Source organism: Garra rufa, chromosome 9 (genome assembly GCF_049309525.1).
Source record: "Garra rufa chromosome 9, GarRuf1.0, whole genome shotgun sequence".
Lineage (NCBI taxonomy): Eukaryota > Metazoa > Chordata > Actinopteri > Cypriniformes > Cyprinidae > Garra > Garra rufa.
In genome coordinates, this window is record NC_133369.1 from 46214953 (window position 1) to 46237487 (window position 22535).

The 22535-nt window shown below is 34.4% G+C and overlaps 1 protein-coding gene across 2 annotated transcripts in view; it reads left to right on the plus strand.

The window, feature by feature from the left end:
• The first annotated feature begins 4482 nt into the window (after nt 1-4482).
• adcy3a (adenylate cyclase 3a) overlaps nt 4483-22535 on the plus strand; it is a 35782-nt gene continuing 17729 nt past the window's right edge. For both annotated transcript variants that reach the window (XM_073846624.1, XM_073846625.1), the window contains exons 1-6: nt 4483-6298; nt 10758-10907; nt 18220-18350; nt 18434-18545; nt 21265-21392; nt 21516-21674. In XM_073846624.1, the coding sequence (XP_073702725.1) occupies nt 5624-6298; nt 10758-10907; nt 18220-18350; nt 18434-18545; nt 21265-21392; nt 21516-21674 (1355 nt within the window). In that variant the 5' untranslated portion in view covers nt 4483-5623. The remainder of the gene's footprint in view (nt 6299-10757; nt 10908-18219; nt 18351-18433; nt 18546-21264; nt 21393-21515; nt 21675-22535) is intronic.

Below are 22535 nucleotides of genomic sequence, written 5' to 3' on the forward strand. Positions count from 1 at the left end.
CCCTAGATACACGTCAGCAGAGCGTCACATCCTACGCGCCTGCGTACATGGCGTCGTGCGCGCAACCGTAATAAACGTAGTAATAAAGCAACTAAAAGTTTGAGTCACTGAAGTGATTTGTGATTTGCGGAAGTAGGTCTATTTATTAAATGTAAAAATAAATAGACCTACCAGGATTTAATCAAGCGGTTAATGTGTGATTCAGTTCTGAAATGCTTTCTGAAATGTACACTACCGTTCAAAAGTTTAGGGTCAGTAAATTAATACTTTTATTCACCAAAGATGTATTAAGTTAATAATTAAAAGTGTATTAAAAGTTAATAATAAATAATTTACATTGTTATAAAAAAATATATTTTGAATAAACACTGTACTTTTTAAATTTGTTATTCATGAAAGAATCCTGAAAAAAAGCTTCCAAAAAATATTTGTCAGCACAACTGTTGATATTATCCAACATTGATCATTCTAATAATAAATCAGCATATTAGAATTATTTCTGAAGGATCATGACACTTAAGACTGGAGTAACAGCTGATAAAAATTCAGCATTTCATCACAGGAATAAATTCTATTTTAAATTATGTTCAAATAAAAAAACATTATTTTATATTGAAAAAAACATTTTGCAATATTACTGTTTTTTTTCTGTATTTTTAATCAAATAAATGCAGCCTTGATGAGCATAAGAGACTTCTTTAAAGACTATTACAAGTCTTACTGACCCCAAACTTTTGAACGGTAGTGTATAAGTCGGCCTAGATACGCTTTTGTAAGATTTGTAATGTTTTTAAAAAAGTCTCTTCTGCTCCTCAAGCATGCATTGATTTATTGATTTGATTCAAAGTATGGAAACCAGTAAAATTGTGAAATATTTTTACTATTTAAAATAACTGTTTTCTTTTTAAATATATTTTAAAATCTAATTTATTCCTGTGATTTCAAGTAAAATTTTTAGCATCATTATTCAGTCACACGATCCTTCAGAAACCATTCTAAAAAAAATAAAACAATTATTTATATTATTATGTTGAAAACAACAGAGTATATTTTTTTCAGGTTTCTTTGATGAATAGAAAATTCAGAAGAACAGTATTTATCTGAAATAGAAATCTTTTGTAACATTCTAAATGTCTTTATCATCACTTTAAGGCATCCTTGCTAAATAAAAGTATTAACGTCTATAATTTCTTTCCCAAACAAACAAAAATAAATAAATAAAAGAAAAAATATACTGGCTCCAAGCTTTTTATTTCAGATAAATGATGATCTTTCTATTCATCAAAGAATCCTGAAAAAATGTACTCAACTGTTTTAAATATTGATAATAATCATAATAAATGTTTCTTGAACAGCAAGTCAGCATATTAGAATGATTTCTGAAGGATCATGTGACACTGAAGACTGAAGTAATGATGCTGAAAATTTAGCTTTGATCACTGGAATAAATTACATCTTAAAATATATTCAAGTAGAACACAGTTATTTTAAATAATAATAATATTTAAAAAAAAAAAGTACTGTTATTCCTGTACTTTGGATCAAATAAATGCAGGCCTTTAAAAGAGACTTGTTTAAAGAAAATAAAAATCCTGCTGTTCAAGAACATTTGGCTGGTAGTGGATTTTAAAAATTAAACAAAATTAATAAACAATTTAATTACATTACATAATTAAATAAATAAACAATGTAACATAGATATAATATATTGTTGTAAAGAATAAATGAATATTTTACAAAACTGCAAAAAGCAAAATAAATTGCAAATATTTTAATATAAATATTGATTCAAAATATAAATTTAGACCAAAATATTCAGCTAATAATCAAATTCTTGACTACTGTACAGTAGGTGGCAACCCAAGACATTTTCAAAAGCAGAAAGGTTGTGCAATTTTGAAATGGTTAAACAAACAGATATTTAACAGTTAAAAAAAATTCTAATTAAATGTAATACTTTAAGTAGATAATAAATATAATTCACGTTTTAAAATTAAACACATTAAATAACTAACATATGATTGCAATTATATAAATATCAAAATATTGTATATGTTTACAAAATTTACAATACTACTCTACTCTAGGTGGCAACCTGAGACTTTAAATGGCCAAAGCTGTTATTAAGCTCAAAAGCAGAAAAGCAGCTGCCAGGGAAATGTCCATATTCACAGTAAATGCGTAAAATACATTTGTGTAGCACAAAGTGGTGTTATATGCAAATGGAAAATTTCCTGTTACATTGTACAGCTATTAAATTTGATTTATTAATTATATATTTAAAAGTGTCTTTGGAATCACTTCCTTTTCCACATTTCTTTATTTTTCTTTCTACTTTGTCTAAATTTTTAAGTTATTTCTCATGCTTTTAGTAAAAAAGTAAAGCACATATTAGTCAAAGTGAATTTTTAGCATCGGTTTCTTTTCAGAGAGAGGTAGAGAGAAAAACAAAACTGTGTTTTTTGGAAAACCGCAGAGCAACACCAGCATTTAAGAAACAACCCAGAAGCACCATGTTAGAGACTAATATATTAACCCCCTGTTGCTTTAACCTTCCAAATACAGTGATTAATTGAAAGAGCTTATGACGTGAATTTTAAGATAGAATTGGACAAAGCTTGTACTAAAAGTGGAGCAGAAGAGAAAATGACTAAACGAGGTGCTAAAAGGTCACTCTTCTTTTCCCTACAGCTTTAAAGTCCCAAACTTCCCGATGTATAATGAAGTACTGGATAATTGTTCCCCTATGAACCTCTGAGGCAGAGCGAATTTAATAATTACCACGCTGCCACTCTCCCTCAGGTTCTCTTTGTGTACTTAGCAACAAGAGCCTGGGAATATATATTAATTACCGTAAACAGTGCTCAGGTGAACAGCACGGTCGGTACATTAGGCCTATGAAGCGACTCCTGCGCCTTCATAACTCTTCACAGCGAAGGTTTGCTCGGCGATAATGTGATGTCACATTCATGGTTGAGTAGTGTGAGTTGATGTGATGTGTTTGTCAGGCATGATGTGATGTTGGTGTGCTCTATCTATGCTTTATAAAGGTCAGCTGTCTGACTATTGATTACTTGTTCAATACAGGGTTTCAGTGGAATAATCAATATGACCCTGAGGTGATGTCAGCGGAGGCATCCGGTGTCGGACAGTCAGTGTCGGCTTTAACAATAGAGAAAACATGTCATTTTATGTAATGCTATTGTGGTAAAAGTTAACCCAACCCTTTTAGAACATGCCTAGAGTTCGATATCGCCCCACAGCTATCCTAACAGCCATAAATTTAGCCCTTACCGCGGTAAAGCAACTTCCCTTTGTGTGTGGGAGAGCGAGAGATCTTGATAAATTTACATTTACAAGCTTAATTGTGAGATTTTATGTTATTTCATAACTTCTCACTCCTATCCAGAAGCTAAAATGCTTTGCATTTGAATTATTTTGCAAATAAATTCTTAATCTCTCCATAGTCATGCTTTGTTTACATTGAGAATGTTAACAGTTGTGGAGAATGCATTGAAAATGCCCAATAGTGTTGCATTATACATCCATAAAAACAAACTATATGTTTTGTAATAAAAATGGGCTGCATATTTTTAGCTGTTGACATAGGCTGGCCCGTGTCCTTGCTCCACAAACCGTGCCCACGGAAGGGGGTGTGAAAAGGAGGGGGTGACAGGGACGCGAATTTACCAATCCTACTATAAATAAGGCCGAGCTCATGAATATTAAACAGGCTGTGTGATTGGACGCTTCCAAAGATACGTCAGCACAACTGAATTAATATCCATGAAGCGAGCTGTAGCCATAGTACGACTGGTGATTTTCATTTGTAGCGTTGGGAAGTCTGATTCATTCAAGCGAATCGGTTCGCTCGGAATGTTCGATTCAGAGAATCGTTTCAAACGAGTCATCGTTGAAAAGTGGCATTTTTACGTTCTTTTTGTTTGGTGTTTAAAACACTGTAATTACATTACACAGCCCTGTTTAAAAAATACAACAATATATGCTGGTTAGCTAGGTTTTAATGCTGGTTTAAGCTGATCTTTGCAGGTCCTTTGCTGGTTAATTCTGGTCCTTAGCTGGTTTATGCTGGTCCTTTGCTGTATAAACCAGTATACCAGCATCAAAACCTACCTAACCAGCATATGCTGTTTTTTATCAACAGGTAAACTGAGTTTTAACATCACAGGCACGCCTTTAGCTCTCCCTTACAGTCGAATTGATGAAGGAAAATGAACATTTTGCTATATATTGCTATATATGCTGCTATTTATCAATATGTATTCGATTACGAATTATAAATAGCTTTTGTTGTTACTTAAGCTACATTTACGCTTTACTTAAATAACTTTCTCCATTCCGATCGAATGATTCACGAACGCTTTGAGAATCGGTTCGTTTGAATCACTAATAAGAACCGACTCCAAACATCAATTCCTCCGCGAATCAGACATCACGTTCGTTTGCATTTAGAAAGTGAGAACGACTGGATCTCTCCGTATATATACACAGACTCAATGAAAAGTCAGGTTTGTCTAGTGTCACATCTTGTCTGTCAGGACAGCGGAACTGAAGGCTGTGGCAGTATCAGCTTCTTTCATCCATGAAACGGGAAGTCGCCTGATTATTAATGACTTTTGCTGGAAAAAGCCTTCGAATAGAGCATACGGTGGATTTTCATGTGCTTCACGGGTGATTTTGAAATTGCTCTGTATTACACTTTAGATCTTCGAAGGAGCCTCAGATTGAACCGTGTTGTGTTATATGGATACGTTACGGATGAAGGCAGTGCTGCATTTCCATTAGATACGGACAGTCTGAGGAGAGATCCACGTTTTCATCACTGAAGCTCTGCGAAAATCTTGATTTGCACGACTTGTGGTGATTTCAGTAGTGGAAATGTGAGGATATGTACCATTTGTAAGCAGCAGCGGTGTATTGTGAGATGCATTTCCATATTTCATACGGCACTGGAGCGCAACATGTATTTCCTGCGTGAATCCTGTACGCACCGATAATGCACAGGAAGGGAAATGCATTTTAACAACAGTCTGTATCAGGCCACGATACGCTCTCCAATCACGATCGCGTCTGTTTTGTCCATTTAAACTGCCATTCGGCATTTATTTTGCTTATCGCAGGGTGTCATGTTGATCTGGGGCGAAACATCTCGTTCGATGGTCGTATCGCTTCCTTCCTGAGTCCTGATGTTCTTCATCCATGCGAGGATTCACCATGGAAACCCACAGTGAGCGCTGGTGGACACCGAGACTGGATCCTGGATTGGAAACAGAGAGGCTGATGGATGTGTAAACAGCTCCCATATCCTTTTTGTCACCTTCATGTCAACTTGCTGAGACTTGTCTGTGCAAACCTCAGAAAAACAAAGGCGTGTAGCTGGGGGCATTTGTTCGAGAAGCGCATCCCAAGTGCCAAAGCGTCTCTAGGCGCTGGCGGGGGCCGATGCCACCAACATGCATGCAAGATCTGATTCGGCGTCTAAACATGCCGGGCATGACAATCAGGTGGCCGCTTCGGATCTGATCTCAGGTTTGGACATTGGCGAACACATTTGCGTTGAGTGTTAGTTTTTATAGCAGCTTTTACAACCCAACTCCCCAGAATGCCTCGGAACCGGGCCTTTTCCGAGCCTGAGTATTCTGCCGAATATTCGGCGGACTGTTCGGTCACTCTGCCCTCTGACCCCGGGCAGGCGGTGGGACGCACCCATGAGGTGACCGTGCGCAGTTCTGGCTGCTGCTTATGTCTCCCGCGGTTCATGCGCTTGACCTTCGCGCCGGAGTCTCTGGAGAACCTCTACCAGACCTATTTCCGCCGGCAGCGGCACGAGACCCTGCTGGTGCTGGTGGTGTTCGCGGCCCTCTTCGACTGCTACGTTATTGTGATGTGCACTGTGCTTTACACAAGTGATAAGCTGGCGTCTGTGGTCGTGGCGTCGGTGGGACTGGCGGCGGATATCCTCTTGTACTTGCTGTGCCGGTACGGCCTGCTCCCGGACCGTGTGACCCGCCGCCTGGTGCCCTACGCCTTATGGGTGCTCATAGCGGCCCAGATCTTCTGCTACCTAGGACTGAACTACGCCCGCTTCCATCAGCCCAGCGACACGGTGGGCTGGCAGGCGTTTTTTAGCTTTTCCTTCTTTTTGACGCTGCCGCTGCGGCTGACTCCTATAGTGCTCATCACGGCCGTGTCCTGCGGCGTGCACACCCTCGTCCTGGGCGTCACTATTGCCCAGCAGCAGCAGGAGGACATTCAGGGGGTGGCTCTTGGAAGACAGGTGAGAGAAATTCTCTTCGGGTCTTGAGAGATTCAAATGATCATGAGGTTCTTTATTGGCATCTACGGTTCCATGAAGAACCTTTAAAGGATTAGTTCGTTTTCAAAAATGAACAGATATAGTGTACTCACCCCCTTGTCATCAAAGATATGCATGTCTTTTTTTTTTTTCTTCAGTCGTGAAGAAATAGTATTTCAGGATTTCTCTCCATATAGTGGACTTCTATGGTGCCCCCAAGTTTGAGCTTCCAAAATGCATTTTAAATGCAGTTTCAAATGGCTCTAAACGATCCCAGCTGAGGAAGAAGGGTCTTATCTAGTGAAAAGATTGGTTATTTTGGAAACAAATTGACAATTTTTATATTTTTCAACCTCAAATGTTTACACAGACGTGTGCGTACCTGTGTAATCCGGTTCATGACAGTTAGGGTATGTCGAAAAACTCCCATCTCGTTTTCTTCCCTAACTTCAAAATCATCCTACATCGCTGCAGAAGTACCGACCCAGTGTTTACAAAGTGAACATACAAAGAAGATCAAACACCCTTTACAAAAAAGGTAAAACAGCGTTGTAGGATGATTTTGAAGTTGAAGACGAAACCGAGATGGGAGTTTTTCGACATACCCTAACTAGACGAGCATTTGAGGTTAAAAAGTATTTAAATTGTCACCCTTCTTCCTTGGCTGGGATCATTTAGAGCCCTTCGAAGCTGCGTTTAAACTGCATTTTGGAAGTTCAAACTTGGGGACACCATACATATCCAATATATGGAGAGAAATCATGAAATGTTTTCCTCAAAAAGCATCATTTCTTCACGACTGAAGAAAGAAAGACATGAACATCTGGGATGACAAGGGGGTGAGTACATTATCTGTACATTTTTGTTCTGGAAGTGAACTACTCCTTTAAGATCTCAATCTTTACATTCCACTAAAGGTTCAAAATGAGTTTTTTTTTCTTGCAGTGATGCCATAACCATCAGTGTTCAGCTCATAAGAGAACCATTTTTTTCTTAGTGTGAAGAACATTTTGTTAGTCTAAAGAACCAGTGAAATTAAACAGTTCCATAGATGCTAAAAGTTCTTCATGAAACCACTGATGCCAAAAAATGTTATTTTTGCAGTGGAAAATGGTTCTTTAGATTCTTTAAATTGTTCTTTTAATGACTGACCACTGAATGGTTCTTTGGGGAAACAAAAACAGTTCTCAAGCACCACTGAAAAAGAAAAGAAACCCTTGGCAGCTTATTTTTTAGGAGTGTTCATATCATCTCTAAGTTCCTTGTGAGGTTTCTCATCAAAGCCTGATTCAACTGGTGTCAAATCCTGAGAACGTGAAACACTCAATGACAACAATTTTGGGCATCAAACAAACACATGCTTTGTAGTCTAAAGGCTGCATGAAGATTTGATGAGATCTATCTATCTATCTATCTATCTATCTATCTATCTATCTATCTATCTATCTATCTATCTATCTATCTATCTATCTATCTATCTATCTATCTATCTATCTATCTATCTATCTATCTGCCAATGTTTGGTATAGGAAGTGCCAGCTAATTAGTTCTATTAAAATATTGCTAATAAAGTAACACTTTACAGTAAGCTCCCATTAGTTTGGCCATTAACTAACAACGAGCATACATAGTTATAGTATTATTATCATTGGTTAATAAAAATACAACTGTTGATAGTTAGATCAAGTTAGCTCAGGTCCATTAAATAATTTTAACAGAAATAACTTTTAATAGATTTTAATGTTAAAATGAGCATTAATATGAGGTGAACTGATGTTAAAAAATGTATCCTGATTTTAAAGCGTCACCAGTATTAAAACAGATTTGATCAGGTCATTCGATTTAATGCATAACACTCTATAATACTAATTAATAATACAAGTTAGATTAGTTTATATTTATATGGTACTATAAAGTCTCAATGGTACTTTCTTCTAAATTGAACTAAAGCTTTAGTCATACAATTATTATTTTATGAATCATGTTACAATTGCATCAGATCTTGCATGCTAAAATCTAAATAAATGTTTCTTAATGGCATTGATGGTTCCCTGAAGAACCTTCCATGGAACCTTTCTATTCCACAAAAAAACGCACATACACACAAAAGGTTGTTTCGGGGATCCTTAAATGAAAACGCCTTTTCGAAATCTTTATTTTTAACTTTTAACCAGATAAAATAGTTATGTTTGCATTGAAAGGCATCAAAACCTGAGTCAGCTGGACATCCAGATCACATTCATGCCTTGCTCATTCTATCGTTTTGTCTGTTTAACATTTCTGACATGGTGTACAATTGATCACACTTCTTTTTTCTAAGAAAGAGAAAGAACTTTTCAGATGAGGGTCGGTGCGAGTGGAAAATGTCATATGTTAGAGTTACCCTTTGGTCTGCACTTGACAACAAAATGGTTCTGTATTGCGTTTCAAGAAAAGCGTCAACGTTTCTGGTGCAAGAGATATTAACAGAAGCAGACCTTTATATCGTTCCGTAAATTTAGGCTCGCATGAAGGGTTTCTTTACGAATACTCTGAATTAGTCTAAACCTCTGCACCAAAAGAACATCAAGTTATTTTCAAGACGATTAACCATGTTTTTATCCCAAGTATTGTTACAACAGTTAAAAAAATATAAATAATGCCTTCAATTTATATTCTTATAAATTGAAGTATATAAAGATGCATTCTATTGATTTTGGCATGAAGTATGACTGGACATGAGTTCATCAGCTTCAGCTAATAGATCATAAATAGCAAGCTGATATTTGCTCGAGTGGTGTTTGTGTCACTGCAGTCATAAGATGGTGACGGGGCCAGAAGGGCCGAGGTGCTTCGCTCTTCTTACTCAGCAAGACTGTTTTTGGTACAAACTGCAGCCCCGAGAGGCAGAACACAGAAAGCAGATTATTCAAATACATTACAGAGAGAGAACCTGGATATCAATGGCTCATATGAATCTCCTGAAACCTGTGAAGAACAAGTTCAGGCTGTTTCAGCTCAGTTTTTTTTACTGTGACTCTGTGACTATTTTTGTGCTGATTGAATATTTTTATTTGGTTATTGAATTATTCCAGTATTTGTAATGCTGATTAATCATGTTTTCTAATTATATCTACTAGGGATGCACCGAATGTTCGGCAACCAAAGTTATTCGGACGAAAATAGCTCTTTTCGGCGGAATAAGCGGAAAACGGCAGAATAAATTACACCGAACAATGACGCGACACGATCAAATAGAGGCGCGCACTAATGCAGCAAACAGGTCGGCAGTGTGGAAGCATTTAAAACTGTCTGAGAAAGACACAATAATACATAAAAAAAATACAAACCTGATTTTAGAAGGGGGTCTTAAAAATGGTCAAAGAATATTATTTTACTAACTTATAAATTTTAAGTTAAATTGTGCTTTGTTTGTAGGCTATAACGTCTACTAGAATGTTAGAAATGTTTAGTGTTAAGTAAATAATTTTAAATTGTTGTTTTGTATTTTTTATTTTTTTTAAAGCAAGACAAAACTTTAAAAATCACATTTTGGCTATTTAATTTATGCAATGGTGAAAAAAATGGCAAAATACATGGTGGGGAACGAGAAAAACCGGCTTTAGCCAAGAATTTTCATTTCTGTGCATTCCTAATATCTACTGATAAATATAGTATTTATAATGGTACTATTTGTTATACTGCCTTTTTTGTGTTAATTTAAAAGCATTACAGTATTTTTAATTTATTTAATTATTCTATTACTGTATTTTCTTGATGATTAATGATGTTTTCTGAATTCATTATACAAATAAATATTTGCTAATTTGCGTACTAATAGTACAAAAATCGAAACACCGGATGAAGTCAGTTTCAAAATTCTTGTTTAATTTTTTTGACATATTAGAGTCAAATGTTTTTACAGAGGGAAGTATTCATTGTATCACTCCATAATTCAGAAAAAAACTTAGAACAGGCGCAAAACAACATATTTTTTTAAATGTTTTATGGAGTAAACTGTATAAAATCAAGCAAATTATATATGAACAAATCCCTCTGTAAAAACCTTCAGGATATAGACAGGGATAAAAATGTAAAGTTTGGTGTGTGAATGCTACTAAAGTGGAGATTTATGGCTCAGTGTAGGAGAAAAAACTTCTTTTGATAAAACGGCCTTTAAAAATATGTATTGTAATTGAAATCTACTGACACAAATAGATAAAGTGATATAAAAGAAACACTTATCAGTGTCTTTTGGATGTTTTCTTTCCACTAGTCTCTCAAGCAAATCTCAAACTTGACAAGTGCATGAAAAAATATTACAGTACTTTTTTGGTTTACTTATTTTCATGAAGAATACTGAATGATATCTACCAATAAATACAGTAGTGGTCTGAAAGAACAGACTCTAGGTGAGGAAAGCTTGTTTGTCATGACATGACGGTGCTCTTCTGTTTTGCAGTTGCTGGCCAACATTGTGATCTACTTCTGTGCCATCACAGTGGGCGTCATGTCATATTACATGGCTGACCGCAAACACCGCAAGGCCTTCCTAGAGGCCCGACAGTCGCTGGAGGTCAAGCTCAACATGGAGGAGCAAAGTCAGCAGCAGGTGAGAGAAACAACCAGATAAAACCAACATGAGTGTTAGGACCTTCATGCTGGCCAATCAGTTCCTTCCCTTACCAAAAAGAAGTATACTTCAAGTTTATTTCATTAGGCATACTTAAGTAAAGTTCAAGTATATTTTAAGTATACTTTATGTAGCAAGTATACAAATATCAGTGTACTAGTAGTATACTTGTAAGTGTACTATTTCAATTCTCCTTAAGACTAAATTGGCCTAATTTCTTGTATATAAAAGTATACTTTAAGTATAACAGTAGTAAACTTTGAGTACACAACTAGTTTACATCGATGTTTTCATTTTGTATTGCAAATATACTAAAAGTGAACTTATAGGTAAACTGATAGCTTACTAATTAAATTCTTTTTAATGCATTTTTGAAGTATAGTCTCAGTAAACTACTAGTATCGTAGATTTATACTGCAAGTATACTTGTAAGTTTTCTTTAAATGAACTTTACATCATACTTTAAGTATACTACTATGTCCCTATTTAGGTCCTCATTTGTATATGTTTTGTTATATGAATATCTGAACATACAAAACATCAAAAGAAAGAACGGTATCTGTTTGCAATCAAAAACATTTTATACTTGCTTCATGCAGTCTTTTTTCAAACACTTGAATGTGGGTATGTTTAATAAATACATAACATTTTGAACAAAAAGCTTAAAAAAAGACTATTCATGATAATCAAAACATAGATGGAGTTGACAAACACCCCAAAGCTTGACAGTCATTATTACTTCTTCATGGGTCGACATTTTATTCTATAACATTACACAGTTTTATATATCTATGGTTTTGATTCTGTTTTATTTCTGACGATTGTGTTCGATTACATGTGGAAGCATCTGTTGTTTCAGTTTTTTCTTTACTTGTGCTTTGGAAATTCTGTTCAGGTGTGTAACAGCACCCCTAGTGTATAACAATGAACACATGGATTCTCGGAGCACAAGTATAGCTTTTGAATGGCTGAGACTGTGAGAAATGGCATTTTCAGTTTTTGTGATAACAGAAAATGCCTCAAGTCATCGTGCTGTTCATTTCACTCAGTCCTTTATTTAACATACAACAGTAAATAAATATCAGATCTGCATATCGTTTATCAGACACATAAACATGCAATTAATCGGTATCGGTTCTAAAAAGGTTCTAGTACTATGTACTACATGCTGCTCCATCTCAAAACAGGTGCTGGAGATTTACGGCTAATCAAAGAACCGGCTTTATTGACAAAATGCGGATGACAATCGCCTTCGATTAATCGCCCAGCCCTAGTTCTCTAACTTGTAGCCCACCCTTCATCAAATCTCATTTGCCTACTTTACAACAGTAAATAAATAAATAGATAAATATCGGTTCTGCATATCGGTTATCGGGCACACAAACATGTAAATAACTAGTATCATTATCGGTTCTAAAAAAGCAATATTGCTCGATCACTACCTAAAATCCCACCCCACAAAGACATCTGATATGTTTGTCTGTGATGTCATAACGTGTAGCCCTGCCCACCATTGAATCTTATTGGCCTACTTCACAACAGTAAATAAATAAATATCGGTTATCGGGCACATAAACATGTAAATAACTAGTATCATTATCGGTTCTAAAAAAGCAATATTGCTCGGTCACTACCTAAAATCCTCCCCACAAAGACATCTGATATGTTTGTCTGTGATGTCATAACGTGTAGCCCTGCCCACCATTGAATCTTATTGGCCTACTTCACAACAGTAAATAAATAAATATCGGTTATCGGGCACATAAACATGCAAATAACTGGTATCAGTATCAGTTCTAAAAAAGCAATATTGCTCGATCACTACCTAAAATCCTCCCCACAAAGACATCTGATATGTTTGTCTGTGATGTCATAACGTGTAGCCCTGCCCACCATTGAATCTTATTGGCCTACTTCACAACAGTAAATAAATAAATATCGGTTATCGGGCACATAAACATGCAAATAACTGGTATCATTATCGGTTCTAAAAAAGCAATATTGCTCGATCACTACCTAAAATCCCACCCCACAAAGACATCTGATATGTTTGTCTGTGATTTCATAACGTGTAGCCCCGCCCACCATCAAATCTTATTGGCCTACTTCACAACAGTAAATAAATAAATATCGGTTATCGGGCACATAAACATGTAAATAACTGGTATCAGTATCGGTTCTAAAAAAGCAATATTGCTCGATCACTACCTAAAATCCCACCCTACAAAGACATCTGATATGTTTGTCTGTGATGTCATAATGTGTAGCCCCGCCCACCATCGAATCTTATTGGCCTACTTCACAACAGTAAATAAATAAATATTGGTTATCAGGCACATAAACATGTAAATAACTGGTATCAGTATCGGTTCTAAAAAAGCAATATTGCTCGATCACTACCTAAAATCCCACCCCACAAAGACATCTGATATGTTTGTCTGTGATGTCATAATGTGTAGCCCCGCCTACCATCGAATCTTATTGGCCTACTTCACAACAGTAAATAAATAAATAAATATCGGTTATCGGGCACATAAACATGCAAATAACTGGTATCAGTATCGGTTCTAAAAAAGCAATATTGCTCGATCACTACCTAAAATCCCACCCTACAAAGACATCTGATATGTTTGTCTGTGATGTCATAATGTGTAGCCCCGCCCACCATCGAATCTTATTGGCCTACTTCACAACAGTAAATAAATAAATAAATATCGGTTATCGGGCACATAAACATGCAAATAACTGGTATCAGTATCGGTTCTAAAAAAGCAATATTGCTCGATCACTACCTAAAATCCCACCCCACAAAGACATCTGATATGTTTGTCTGTGATGTCATAACGTGTAGCCCCGCCCACCATCGAATCTTATTGGCCTACTTCACAACAGTAAATAAATAAATATCGGTTATCAGGCACATAAACATGCAAATAACTGGTATCAGTATCGGTTCTAAAAAAGCAATATTGCTCGATCACTACCTAAAATCCCACCCCACAAAGACATCTGATATGTTTGTCTGTGATGTCATAACGTGTAGCCCCGCCCACCATCTAATCTTATTGGCCTACTTCACAACAATAAATAAATAAATAAATAAATAAATATCGGTTATCGGGCACATAAACATGCAAATAACTGGTATCAGTATCGGTTCTAAAAAAGCAATATTGCTCGATCACTACCTAAAATCCCACCCTACAAAGACATCTGATATGTTTGTCTGTGATGTCATAACGTGTAGCCCCGCCCACCATCTAATCTTAATGGCCTACTTCACAACAGTAAATAAATAAATAAATATCGGTTATCGGGCACATAAACATGTAAATAACTGGTATCAGTATCGGTTCTAAAAAAGCAATATTGCTCGATCACTACCTAAAATCCCACCCCACAAAGACATCTGATATGTTTGTCTGTGATGTCATAATGTGTAGCCCCGCCCACCATCTAATCTTAATGGCCTACTTCACAACAGTAAATAAATAAATAAATATCGGTTATCGGGCACATAAACATGCAAATAACTGGTATCAGTATCAGTTCTAAAAAAGCAATATTGCTCGATCACTACCTAAAATCCCTCTCTACAAAAACATCTGATATGTTTGTCTGTGATGTCATAATGTGTAGCCCCGCCCACCATCAAATCTTATTGGCCTAAAATCCCAGCCTATCAAAGCATCTGACATGTTTTGATTGGCTGAGACTGTGTGATATGGCATTTTCAGTTTTTGTGATGACAGAAAATGCCTCTGGAGTCGTCGCACTGTTCATTTGTGTATACATGTAGAGATTCAGCAGTCAGTGCGACACAGAGCAAACGCTTCCTATTAGCTGCAAGTTGAGAATAGAAATAGTGTATGTGTGTGTGTGTGTGTGTGTGTGTGAGAGAGAGAGAGAGAGAGAGAGAAAGAGAAAGAGAGAGAGTGCAAAACAGGCCGATAAGAAGCATATGAGGAGAAACTCCCTGAATACTAATGGAGAAGCAGGGGCTGCTGGGAGACTGGGTCCGCCAGCCAATCAAGGAGCATCCGGCTATGGCAGGTTACCATGGCGACCAACCTCCTGAGACGATGTCAGCTGTAATCACACTAGCGACTCCCTCCTCTTGATCCTTCCCAACCTTTATCTTCTTTTATTGTCAGACTCTCGGGTGAATACACTGACCCGATACGTCGTCAGCTGCCTCCTCTGCTCACGCGTGAGTGTGTGTGTAGGAGTGCTAGAATGTGTCGGAGGAGCAGAGAGTGGGTGTGTGAGCGCTTGTCGTGTCAGAGTCGGATCACGTCCATGGCGCACCGGTCAAAGCAGAGCCGCTTAATGTGTTCACGTGTGAAATATGTTTGGGCTGAAAGGGCCTGCTGTGAGTGGACATGTTAACAGGTCGCCATCTGGAGTTTCAGTTAATGGTTAGTGCCGTCCAGGCATCAAGGAACATATTTGACCAATAAATTTACATATATTTGTGTGTTTTTTCCCCTCGAGGTTCATTTGCATTTCCTTTTCTTTGACCGTAAAAATGGTCAATGTCTGTTAGCTGGGAGAACATATAGAATACCATTAAATAGTTTGGTAAGAGTTTTTATATTCTCACCAAAGCTGCATTTATTTGATAAAAATATAGTAAAAATTTGAAATATTATTACAATTTCATATTGCTGTTTTCTAGATGAATATATTGTAAGATGTGATTTATGTCTTTGAGTCAAAGCTGAATTTTTAGCATAATTACTTCAGTCTTCAGTGTCACATGATCCTTTAGAGATCATTCTAATACTGATTTGCTGCTCAACAAACCTTTCTGATTATTGTCATTGTTGGCTACTTAGAATTATTTACAAAAAAATGTTTTTAGAATTTCTTTGTGGAATTTTAGTTGTGTTATGTTCTTTTTTTTTTTTTTTTTCAAATTTTTTGTTTAAATTTTTTTTCTTAACCTTTTTTTTTTTATCTGTTTGGGCCAGGTATGTTGTCCCAGGGCCTGTAAAAAAGTTTGTCTCAGAAATAAACATGAAAAAAAAAAATCTTGGAATAAAACATAATAAAACAACAAATATATAATTAAATACAATAAAAAATGTAAACATGTTCAACATGATTTAAATATGGAATTATACAGGATACAATGTTTGCTCAAGAAACATTTCTGATTATTATCAATGTTGGAAAAAGTTCTGCTGCCCAATATTATTAAGGAAAAAAGATTTTTTTGATCATTTAAATGCATGAATTTCTTTAAACATAGATAAATTACGAGACCTGGCAAGAACAGAATATTTCCAAAATTAATTAGTTTTTTGTGTGTGTGTATTTAGAATTATATAAAAAAATTGGTTTTAAGAATATCTTTTTGGAATTTTAAAAGTTGTTATGTTCCTGTTTTTTTTTTTTTTTTCTTCATAATTTTCAAGAAAATTTCAAATTTCTTTTTCCTTTTAGAATTTTAAGAATTTTTTTATTTTTATTTTATTTTGACAGAAAATACATTTTTAAAAATCTGTTTGGGCCAGGTGTGTTGTCCCAGGGCAACACAAACAATTTTGTCTTGGAATTAAACATGATAAAAAAAGAATTCTTGGAATTAAACATCATTTAAAAAATGGAATTAAATACAATAACAAAAACATGTTAAACCTGATTTGAATATGGAATTTTACAGGATTCAAATTTTTTTGAGGAAACCATGATGCGTTGTATTTTGCAGAATTATTTGATGTATAGAAAGTTTAAAAGAACAGCATTTATTGGAAATAGAAATCTTTGGTAACATTATAACTTGCTTTACTGTCACTTTTGATCAACTAAATGCAGCCTTCCTAAATAAAAATATTAATTTCTTTAAAATTTCTAAAAATTAATTAATTAAATACAGGACCTGGGACGACATAGCTGGCCCAATAGAAATATAAGGAGAAATTTTTTTATATATTTTCTATTGAGTTCAGTTTTTTAAACAGAATTATTATTTTTTGTCTTCTTAGAATTATTTAAAAAATATATATTTTTGGAATTTTTTAACTGTTCATTTTTAACATAATTAAAAAAATAACTTTACTTAGAACTAGAATTTTTGGAAATTAAAAATTTTGTTCTTTTTTGGGGAGAATTAAACATGATAAAATAATAATAATCTTTTACATTGTAATCCTTTAATTTTTAATGTTTGGCATGTTTGAGTGCTGCTGCGCATCCCTGTGTGTGTAATAAGCAGAGTGTACCTGCCTATATTACTAACACACCCTTTATATAAATAAAAAAATACAATGCCATTGACTTCAGACCAGGTTTTATTTGGTCAGTGGCGCAGTCGTTTTCATTTGCCAACAATGTGCCTGAACTCACCTCATTTTCAGACCAGCACACCCATGGGAGAACAGATGGGTGCAAATGCATTTGCTATTCAAACAATTTGGTGCAGGACGTGAAAATAATAACTGTGTCGGACTGAAACTAGCACTTGAAAAACTTGCATTGTGCTGGGTATATGATCGGGTCCTAGGAGTTAAATAAGATTTAAAAATGGAATTATAAAGTGTAACATTTTTGTAAAATTTGTGTTAATTCCAGAGTACATTTTTGTATTAGTAACTGAAACTATTAACAAACGAGTATTTAGCAAACAAGCATGCAAGAGGTGCTTCGTGAGCAGAATTGTGTGAATATATCCATAAGTTGTGCAGATGTATGTAGATAATATACAGTGCTTTGCAAAAGTATTCACACCCCTTCATTTTTTTCATATTTTGTTTTGTTGCAGCATTTTGTTAAACTGCTTTAAATGAGTTTCCCCCCACATCATTTTACACTCCATACACCATAATAATGACAAAGCAAAAACCAGATTTGCAAATTTTACAAATGTATTAATAATAAAACACTGAAATAAGTACATTTATGCAATTATCTGCCATTCTTTGCCTCACCTTTTCACCTCTCAAGCTCTGTCAGCTTGGATGGGGGCTGGCAGACATTTTCTAGAGTCCTAGTTGTTCCAATCGTCTTCCATTATGGATAATGCTTAAATTAAATTTCGTAAGTTAAATTTCGAGTGTCCCAGAGATCTTTTCAGTTTTTTATTTTTAATAAATTTGCACAAATGTTAATAACCTTTTTGCTTTGCCATTATGGAGTAGGGAGTGTAGATTGATGTGGGAAAAAAGTAATTTAAAGTAGTTTAACATAAGGCAGCAACATAACAAAATGTGAAAAAAATGAAGGGGTATGAATAATTTGACAAGGCACTGTATGGGTGTATAAGCAGTGGTTGTTATTCTGCATACAGGAGCGTCTCCTGCTGTCCATCTTACCCAAGCACATCGCAGACGAGATGCTTCAGGACCAGAAGAAAGAAGCCAGTCAGAAAGAGATGCAGCAGTTCAACACCATGTACATGTATCGGCACGAGAACGTCAGGTCAGTTACCATTACCAGCAGCGTTTTAGTAAACGAGGGCAAAGCTTGATGTTGTTGTTGACTGTGATTGTGTTTGTGTTCAGTATTCTGTTTGCAGACATCGTGGGCTTCACACAGCTGTCCTCATCCTGTAGCGCACAGGAACTGGTGAAGTTGCTGAACGAATTGTTCGCCCGCTTCGACAAGCTAGCAGCTGTGAGTTAATGTTATCTGTTTGCATGCTCTTTTCAACACTTGTGATGAAACAATTTTTACTGTCTAATTATCTTAAAGGTGCCATAGAATGCATTGAAACAATATTTTAAATTGTTCTCTGATATCTACAGAGCTCCAGAAATGGTTTTACAGCTCCATTTACAAGCCTAGGATTTGTCCCTAGAATTAAATGGTCTGTTATTACCTTATTTGGAAGGTTCATGAATAATAATGATGAGCTCTGCTCTGATTGGCTGTTTCACAGAGGGCTTATATTAGTAGCTCACACATGGAGGAAAATATATATTTATTTACAGAGCCCTATTAATACGGAGCGCTATTAACATGCGGGGCACTGCAATGTTTATTTGATTACATAATTCGCAATGCTTAAATGTTATTTTTTCCATTTTTATACCTTTTTTGAGGAGATTATTTAATAAAACATACTCTAATAAGGGGGGGGGGGGGAGTTGTAAACAAATGAGATTATTGGAGTAAATTTTAAAACATTTTATTTATGTGTTACTGGCTTTTTCCTGGAATTAAACATGATTAAAAAAACTCTTGGAATGAAACGCCATTTAAAAACACCAATTAAATGCAATAAAATGATTGGATTTTTTTTTTTTTTTTTTTTTTCCCAAATAAATGTATTACTGGCCTTCACCTGGAATTAAACAGTTTTAAAAAATATTGGAATTAAACAGTTTAAAAATGGAATTAAATGCAATAAAAAAAAATTGAAATAAAAACAAATTAAAATGGTATTAAACACGATTTTCTTTTTTTGGAAATTGTAAACAAAAGAGATTTTTGGAGTACATTTTAATACACTTCAGTTTTTTTCCTCTAAAAAAATCATGTTAAATTAAAATGTGCTACTGGCCTTTTTCTTGGAATTAATCATGATTTAAAAAATTATTGGAATTAAACGCCATTTTAAAAATGGAATTAAATGCAATAAAAATCTTGAAATTAAACAAGATTAAACTTTTGTTTTTTTGTAAACAAAAGAGATTATTGGAGTACATTTTAAGAAATTTCAGTGTTTTTTTTTTGTTTGTTTGTTTTTTTGTTTGTTTAGTTTAGTTTGTTTTCCCCAAAATTTCATGCTCTATTAAAATGTGTTATTGGCCTTTTTCTTGGAATTAATCAGGATATTAAAAATTATTAAATTTTATTATTTAATTATTAAGAATTAAACACCATTTTAAGAAATGGAATTAAAAGCAATAAAAAATATTGGAATTAAACATGATTAGAGTTAAACATTGTTTTTTTTGGAAGTTGTAAACAAATGAGATTGTTTTTAGCATATTTTAACACATTAAATTTTTATTTATTTATTTATTTATTTATTCTTCCAAATTTAATGTTATATTAAAATGTGTTACTGGCCTTTTTCTTGGAATTAATCATGATTTTAAAAATTATTGGAATTAAACGCCATTTAAAAAATGGAATTAAAAGCAAAAAAATGATTGGAATTAAACATGATTAAAAAATAGAATTAAACATTGTTTTTGTTGGAAGTTGTAAACAAATGAGATTATTGGCGCATATTTTAATACATTTAAGTTTTTTATTTTTATTATTATTATTATTATTATTATTATTGTATTTCATGCTCAATGTGTTAAAATGTGTTACTGGCCTTTTCTTGGAATTAAACATGATTTTAAAAAATCTTGGAATTAAACCCTTTTAAAAATACAAATAAATGCAATATAAATTATATTGAATTAAACATGTTTTTTTTTTTTTGGAAGCTGTAAACAAAGGAGATTATTGGAGCATATTTTACTACATTTAAGTTTTTTATTTTTATTATTATTATTTTTAATTTCATGTTCAATTAAAATGTGCTACTGGCATTTTTCTTGGAATTAAACATGATTAAAATTTTTTTGAATTAAACAGCATTTTAAAAATGGAAGTAAAAGCAAAAAAATTATTGGAATCAAACGTGATTAAAAAATAGAATTAAACATTGTTTTTTGGAAGTTGTAAACAAAGGAGATTATTGAAGCATATTTTAATACATTTATGTTTATTATTATTTTATTTCATGCTCAATGTGTTAAAATGTGTTACTGGCCTTTTCTTGGAATTAAACATGATTTTAAAAAATCTTGGAATTAAACCATTTTAAAAATGCAAATAAATGCAATATAAATTATATTGAATTAAACATGTTTTTTTTTTGGAAGCTGTAAACAAAGGAGATTATTGGAGCATATTTTACTACATTTAAGTTTTTTATTTTTATTATTATTATTTTGAATTAAACATGTTTTTTTTTGGAAGTTGTAAACAAATGAGATTATTGGAACATGTTTAATACATTTAAGTTTATTTCTTTCTTTATTTATTCAAAATTTCAGGTTAAATTAAAATGTGTTACTGCCCTTGTCTTTGTGAACTTTAGTGGCAATTTCTGAGTAAAAATTGTTTCTACATCTTTTTTTCAGTGTATAAAAGCGATATAGTACACAGTACCTTTGTTTGTATGTTTCATATTTCAAATCAAACATTGTTCTGGTCGGTTTGGTTAATTTCCAATTTATTCCAATTTTTTTTTTTAATTCCATATGAAGAAAATAAAAGAATTAAGTGTTTCTGGAACCAAGGCGGCTGAAAAAGTGGATGCACATTGATGCTCTCAATTGAGGTTTGAAGCTAAATAAGATGTTTTTTTTTTTTGTTTTTTTTTCAGAAATACCACCAGTTGAGGATCAAGATTCTGGGCGACTGCTATTACTGTATTTGCGGCCTTCCAGATTACCGCGATGACCACGCGGCCTGCTCCATCATGATGGGTTTAGCCATGGTTGAGGCCATTTCGTGAGTGACGCATACTCAAATGTTCAGGATTGTTTATGGAAGATAGTGACTAATTCATGACAATTATTTCTAAATAGCTTGAGCTGGGCGTGCTTGAGCATGACACATTCATCTGGATTTCAGATACGTTCGAGAGAAGACGCAGACGGACGTGGACATGCGTGTCGGGGTGCATTCTGGGACGGTTCTGGGGGGCGTGCTCGGACAGAAGCGCTGGCAGTATGATGTGTGGTCGACTGACGTGACGGTGGCCAACAAGATGGAGGCTGGAGGAATACCAGGGTAAAAACCTGCACTTTTACCAGCACTGAAGAGTTTGGTTTGCTTCTGTATGCTATGGAAAATTCCATCCACTAATTCACCTGATATCCACAAAATTCACTGGATATCCATCCACTTATCCACTAGATATAAATTTATGAAAACATCAAGTGTGAGAAACAGTCAAGACAAACTGCAATCCAAGCAGTGACTCAGACAAGTGTAAATGCATCTGGTTTTTAGGTCAGATATGTAAACTTTACTCCTCCCTAGATAAACTCCACCTGAGAACAGGAGTGCTGCAGTCGTAAATGAAACTCACGGACAGACTTCTGGATATATGTTTGATTTTTAGACTTTTACACTGCAAAAAATGCTTTTATCAAAATATCTAAACAGTTGTTAAATCCAGAAATTTTTCAAAGTTTTCAGAAAAACAAGTCAAAATTAAGTGAGTTTTTGCTTAGAACAAGCTAAATAATCTGCCAATGGGGTTAGCAAAAAAATCTTATTTCAAACTAAAAAACAAGATGATTTTTCTTACCCCATTGGCAGATTATTGTCTTGTTTTTTTATGAAAACAAGACAATTTTTTTTTTACTCGTCTAGAGAATCCTTCATGATTTAAGAATTTTAGATATTTTGGCTGGAAACAAGACAAAAAAAATCTAAGTAAGAAAAGCATTTTTTGCAGTTTATCCGTCATAATCATTACTAAGATTTTTCGCCCTTGTGAAGAAAGTAGTGTGCTTAATTGTATTCAATGTGTACTTCCAATCTTAAAATTGTACTTGTAGTTAATATAATAGTAATGAAATAAAAGGCCACAAGTGAACGTAATAAAACAAGAAACCATTGTATACAGTGAATGTATAACAGCTA